Here is a 6408-nt window from a genome sequence, read left to right on the forward strand (position 1 = left end):
TTTTTCTTGAAATAAAAAAAACAGAGACTCCTGTTTATTTTCCATATTTATTGCAAACTGATGATATTTTGTTTTTCAAGAAAACATGAAATAATGGTACACAAGGAATGTCATGCCAATGTTCCTATTTATTAACTGGTTAAATTTCAATATTAGAAACCATAAAGTCTTGCAGTTGTTTAAACTTTTATTGTCCATCTTTTATTAAGCAGAAATAAAATCTCAGTAAATAACTGAGATATCATTATCAAAATCCCTTAGATTGTCTATCAACTTTCTAACTTTGGTACTAAAGGCAGGCCTCCTCTTGTCGGTCTTCCTCACTTTGGAGCCCCTCTGAGGATTTATGCCAAGGAAGATCCTGTTAAAATTGATAAGCATGGTTAAATGAGTCATAATATCCTGAATTCTGTTTTATATATATATTTTTTTCATAACATTTTGACAATTAAAATTATCTGCATTATAACAAAATACAATAAGGCCACAAGGAACAAATCTTTTGTTACTCATCCTTTTATTCCTTCTAGAGTGGGTTACAGGGGCACTTTTTTTTTTATTCTGACCAGTCCACTGTTCAATTTGCAACAAAAATCGCTCAATTTTTCATACATGTCAATTCTCTTATAGAAAAAATTGTCATATTCTGCTGCAAATACCATGTACTTCTATTTCTGCCTACTGGTGACATAACTTTTTAAACTGAATATTCAACCAAATACTTCTAGCAAATATACATTTCATGCTGTTAACATATAATATTTTAAAAAATTTTATTCAGTAAAGCCATAAAAATGTTTATAGGGCAGCCAAGACTGGATGCAGATAGCGATGATTCACAAATCTGTATTTCTTGTGGCCTAAGCTTAAGTTTTGTATGGTGAAACAGGTCTGGGACATGTGAGAGAGGACCTGTGTAGTAAGACTAACTAACTACTTCAGCTGGCCTTGCATGTCGGCCAGTCTAAATACATGCAAATTGATTAGTACAAGTTTAAAACTTTTGAAAGACCAACTGTGAGTAGGGAACATTTAACCTTGGTCCTAAGAATGGCTATATCAAACTGATGGGTAGCAACCAAAGTACCGGTATTCTTTTGCATAGGAAAGAACTATTCATATTTATCATCTTCATGTACAGGTCAAAAGAAATTATGTAAGTAAATACAGGTAAATTAAGAAAGTGCTATTCCAAACCTTTGAATAAATTCAAGAGTGTTGGCAATGGACTCTGGGTAGGTGATGTTCAAGTTATAATAAGCTGCTATGGTCAAACCAACTGCCATCCGTAGGGTGACATTTTCTGCCAGGATACATCCTTCTACAACTGCATAGCAGTTATTTTCAAATGGATGGTTTCCTACAAAAATATAAAACAACAAGAGTACATTTTGATGTTCTTGTGAGGCATATTGTCTTGTTAATACTGTTATCAAGTTTTCAGCCCTGATAATTCAGGTCAGACCAAAATCACATATGGAACCCTGCAGCCTGTAGTGTGTAGTTTTTTTTTATATATCTCTCCTGCTGTTACAAATAAAACAAAGTACTTAGCAAACTGCCTAACAAGGAAATAATTACAGCTGCCCTCTTCTATCAGAGGCAGCTATCATATTTTCAGTGATATCTGTGTGTCTCCCTGTGTGTGTGAGTTGCCCACATTTTTTGCCATGCAGGACTGTGTAACTTTGACCTTGAATGGTCAAAAATTGAGGTCTAGCAATTCACAGGTCTAAACTCTAAATTTACAGAAACATCAAGGAATTCTGAATATTGTATTATATAATCTGCAGTGGTGCCATATATTTTAAACATATCTCAAACTTTAGGCCTTCATTATCATTTTCTTGTTATTTTTAATATATTTAAAGAAAAACATGACTAATTGTTCTTAATGAAGGTTTTAGAGTTTCAAAAACACAATGAAGTCCATTAAATGGAAAAATAGGCATACAATGTGATGCACATACCCCCCCAAAAAAAAAAAAAAAAAAAAAAATCCAAGTACAAAAACAGTATGCATGAGTAAGAATATATTAATAAGTATCTTACCTCTGATGACTACATTGGGGTGAGGTAGGTCATCATGTTGTTCTAAAACAGCAGATGTGATGATATCCTGTTGAAAAAATTATATAATCCTATTACATGTATTTATAAATTACTGTCTAATACTGGAAACATACAGCAGGTCAAGTGACAGCAAAAGTTGATTTGTAATCAGGATTATAATATGAACTTATCTGCAGCGCAGCCCTAATTTGACGGTCACATAAGTGCTTAATTCATTTGTATAAATTCTGCCAACTTCAGTGATCCATAATACAACATTCAAAATGGCTCATTTTGCTGGGGAAAATCTTCAAGGACTGGCAACATTGGTAAGGTTGATGAATATTTTTCTTTAGTGAATATTTTCCTGTTTACAGTATAATCCTGTTTCAAATCTTAGATAAGCGTTTTATATTAATTATGTTAATGCTGGATACTGTCAGTCTACTAAATGTTTGTGAAAAGAACCTTGGTACTAAGTTAAATTAGGCAGTAGTATCAAAATGTACAGTACTACAGAGAACAGTATTTCCTTAAATAGTAGCCCTACCACAGGTCTCTGTTTTTTCAAGCTTATATTTGACATAAATTTGCTAATCCTATTTTCTTATAATTAAACTAGTCAATATTTACAGAAATTAGCAAACATTTAAGAAAAATTTACCAAAATCTCTAAAACAGGAAGAGCATCTGGTCACTAGCACTTGATGTATACAAAGGTATTTTAACTGAAATATGATATCATTTTGCAAAATCTGCCAAAAATAAATTGTTCCTATTTTTCACTCATTATAAAAGCTGTAGTGAAAGCCTTACCTCTGCAGTTTTAAAGAGGTCTTCTTTATCTTCTCCAAAGATCAGAGGAAGCAGCAAGAGGGTGCCATACACCTTGGGACTAACATTTCCAACCACTTCGCTAGCATTGTCAACTGGCTGCTGCTGTTGCCACAGTTACATTTGTTTGTGATTGACAGTACCTCAGCATCTTGTCTGCCCTACTGCTCATCTCATGGTCAAGTCTTTCAAATAAACTGAAGTCCATAAGGTATTCAAAATGGCTTAGAAAGTATGCTGGCTGTAAAAGGAAAGGCCAATTTACTCTCACTGCTGACAAGTGAGCACCCTTGTTAATAAGGTAGCGCTGTGACGGGTAGGTGCTGGTCATACTTTGAATCACCCTTGGCATGTCGGTACTACCACGGTGGTATTCTTCTACAAGCCAGCACCTCTGCTGTTCCTGGCTTTCCTCAGTCTCCCCGTCGGGCAGATCAGGCTGCCACCTGATACAGCCATAGCTATCCTACTGCAGCACTGAGGCAGACTTTCTCTTAGCACTACCAGTTGTACCTCCATTTTCTTTTTCTTCCAGCAGCTTCCTGCGGAAAGAGTTGCCTCTGCTACAACGATTCAGGTTGTCAAATCTCTCAGAGGATGGCTACATGCAGGTGATGAACTGAGGTGTCCTTGTGATATCTGCTCAAGTGAGAACTGAAACTTGACACAACCTCAAATCGCTTATCACATTGTTGGAAGGGACATGCAATTTTAATACCATCCTTTATATGTCCCTTCAAATGAGCAATAAAAGGTTTCAAACCCAAATATTTTGCTAAGCAATGCCTTATCTCACATTGCAGCTGTATACTATCAGAGTCAACATACTGTTTTGAATATTCTCCCTTATGCTGCCTTGAAATGTGTGATTTAAGAGAAGGAAATGTTGGCAAGTTTTCACCACAGTCAGTCACTAGACAAGGTATAGTAGGATTTGGTAAAGCTGCATGGAATGAGTTATAATGACTGCCATACGTTCGCAGAGAAGATGTTCTAAAGTGACAAATAGTACAGCGATACGTTTTGAGTTTCAGTTAAACTCTAACAAACTAAACCAGAATAGTGAAAAAAAATTGATATAGGAAATGAACTAAGCAGCAGGGCATGGTGAGATCTCCAAGATTAAGTGGATAAGTGATGGGGGGGGGGGTATGGCACAGGAATTAAAAATCTTGGCTTTAACCAACACGCCAGGCCTTGTCTGTTGAAAGAACTTGCTAAACAACTGATCAACTCCTGCTCACTTTCACTTACTTTTGGAGAAGCAATTCAAAATTCTTGCATAACTGTTAATTACAGAAGGAATCACCTGCTAAAATGCACCAAACTGGGATTAATCATGTAAACCACTCAGGACCAAAAATGTGCCATGTTATATGATTCGCTCAAAAGTTGGCCCAAAATTTTAACATAATCTCTTTATAATTTTGGAATACTCTAAACATCAGTAAAATTCTTGCCCTATAACTTCATGCCCAGCAGCCAGACTGATCATGCCATGTACTTGCTGTAAAACCCTAATATTAGCGAGCCTTTTACTTAGGCAAACTTGGTGACTGGAATATTGTTGCTAAATTAACTGGATGGTAATTTATCTAGCTAAACATACTGAAGAGTGCAATTTCATAAAAATGCTATGGCAGTTTTTAAAGAAAAACGTGAAGTTCAGCCTACCTACGATCTTTAGGCCTAGCTTCCATGCATGACTGAATCTAAGAATATGCTCTCACAAGGTAACCAGACGACCAGATCTGAAGAATCTACACTACTAGGACTTAGCCTATACTTATTATAGTATAAGGTTCATCAGATCATCAATCAGGAACGGTTTATCATCAAACGGTACCCAGGTACCGCACATTCCCAAATACCTGATACGAATTGACCAGGCCTGACGTTAGATCGCTAGAAAGCTACAATTTTAGGCAACACAATAGGCCTAGAATATAGTTTGTCATGAAGTAGACATTGGGCTTCACGTTAGTAGATTTATCTATGTACCAGTAATATCAATGGTTATGAACCAAATAAAATACAAACCTGCCTCCTGGAAATGCACAACACAAAGTTAATTTAAATTAAACTGAATCTGGATTGCGTAGGTCTAAACAAGGGGTAAATAAACTGATGAGGTGTAGAACGCAAGTTGACGCTAGACTCTATTCGGAACAAACTGCATCCACGATCCACTGGCACTGCTGATTCCTTTGTGTGAATTCAAAATTCTCGCTTCCGGTGCCGCGAGCGACCTAGTTCATGACCCCGCATCCAGCACTGCGTCAGCAGGGTCCGGCTATAGCTGATAAACACGCGCGTACGCGCATCTAGCCCCGCGCTAGCTACTTTGCAATGCCATGGGCTTGAAAGGCGGTGCCTGAGCGGGCCGCAGTGTTGATTACGTTGGTTAGCAGCGTGATTTCACGATGCTTACCAGCGTAGATCTGAAAACATGCGTATGTTCCGTAAAATAACGAGGCATTTCTTTGTTATAAAACGGTTATTTTTTACAGTGTAGGTTAAACCTAGGAATTTTGCCGAAGTGATAGTCTGTAGAAGTGTTCCGTTCATATACAGTTTATGTTTTTTTTTTATGTATATGTCTTGCAAATAAAATTACTTGATATTTGGGCACGTTTATTTTTATTCGATAGTTTTGGTTGTATTATTCTATGTTATTCAATAAAGGTTATAGGTTTGCCGCTGCTATGGATGCGATAGGTGCACTTTTCCAGATCGCTACTTTAGAGTACTTCGATAAGTGTTATTTATTTTTTGAATTTCATGCAAAGCTACATGAGGGGTATCTGTGTTAGTCGCCCCTACTTTAGCAATGTAATACTAAAGGGAAGGTAGCTAGTCATCACCACCTACCTTCAACTCTTGGGCCACTTTTTACCAACAAATAATGTGTTTGACCGTCACTTATAACGGTTGAAAGGGCGAGCATGTTTGGTGTGACTGGGATTCGAACCCGCGACCCTCGAATTACGAGATAAGCGCCTTAACCACCTGGACGTGCCAGGCCTTTCGATAAGTAAAGTCTACGCTTTTTTAGATACAGATTGAATGTGATAAATATGTTAAATACAATACTTTTACCCAACATACATAAATATAAGGTATTATTATTATTATAGATTTTCTCAAAGTTTTCATCACAAATAAGTATAAATATGAAGTGGATAAAAAAATTGAAAAGTAATTTCAAAAGCGTTATCCTGTTTTCTTGCTCATGTAACAAATAGTGTTCACTGACCAGAAAAATGTACACAAATACTAACTCCATCTGCAGGTAAATACTTGTAATAAGTATAATGAAGATGATATTCTAACAAATGTCTTGAAACATGTTATTTTTTGTTACTTTACATGATGTTTTGATTAATGTAGCAGCACTGTGTATTCATAGACTGTACATTTTGTGGTGTGATATATTAAAAAGGTAAAGATCATGATCTTTGTTTAAACAATTGTTATTTAATATTACATGATCGATAACCGAATCTCTTGAGAAATATCTAC

General features: G+C 36.2%; 1 protein-coding gene across 1 annotated transcript; it reads right to left on the reverse strand.

Annotated features, from left to right (window-relative positions):
- On the reverse strand, positions 1–3238 carry LOC143232442 (uncharacterized). Its single transcript, XM_076467903.1, has 5 exons — positions 3152–3238; positions 2869–2991; positions 2053–2119; positions 1198–1360; positions 1–361 (listed from the first exon to the last, which is right to left on the reverse strand). The coding sequence occupies exons 1-5, from the start codon at positions 3236–3238 to the stop codon at positions 223–225; spliced, it is 579 nt and encodes a 192-aa protein (XP_076324018.1). The 3' UTR covers positions 1–222.
- Between the last annotated feature and the right edge of the window lie 3170 nt (positions 3239–6408).

This window comes from Tachypleus tridentatus, chromosome 1 (genome assembly GCF_004210375.1).
Source record: "Tachypleus tridentatus isolate NWPU-2018 chromosome 1, ASM421037v1, whole genome shotgun sequence".
Lineage (NCBI taxonomy): Eukaryota > Metazoa > Arthropoda > Merostomata > Xiphosura > Limulidae > Tachypleus > Tachypleus tridentatus.

Coding starts and splice junctions, on each gene's coding strand:
- LOC143232442 (XM_076467903.1), bottom strand. CDS start 3,238: ATGCCAAGGGTGATTCAAAGTATGACCAGCACCTACCCGTCACAGCGC. Junction 2,992..3,151: donor CTCACTTGTCAGCAGTGAGA/GTAAATTGGCCT, acceptor CTGTGGCAACAG/CAGCAGCCAGTTGACAATGC. Junction 1,361..2,052: donor CCCCAATGTAGTCATCAGAG/GTAAGATACTTA, acceptor ATATTTTTGTAG/GAAACCATCCATTTGAAAAT.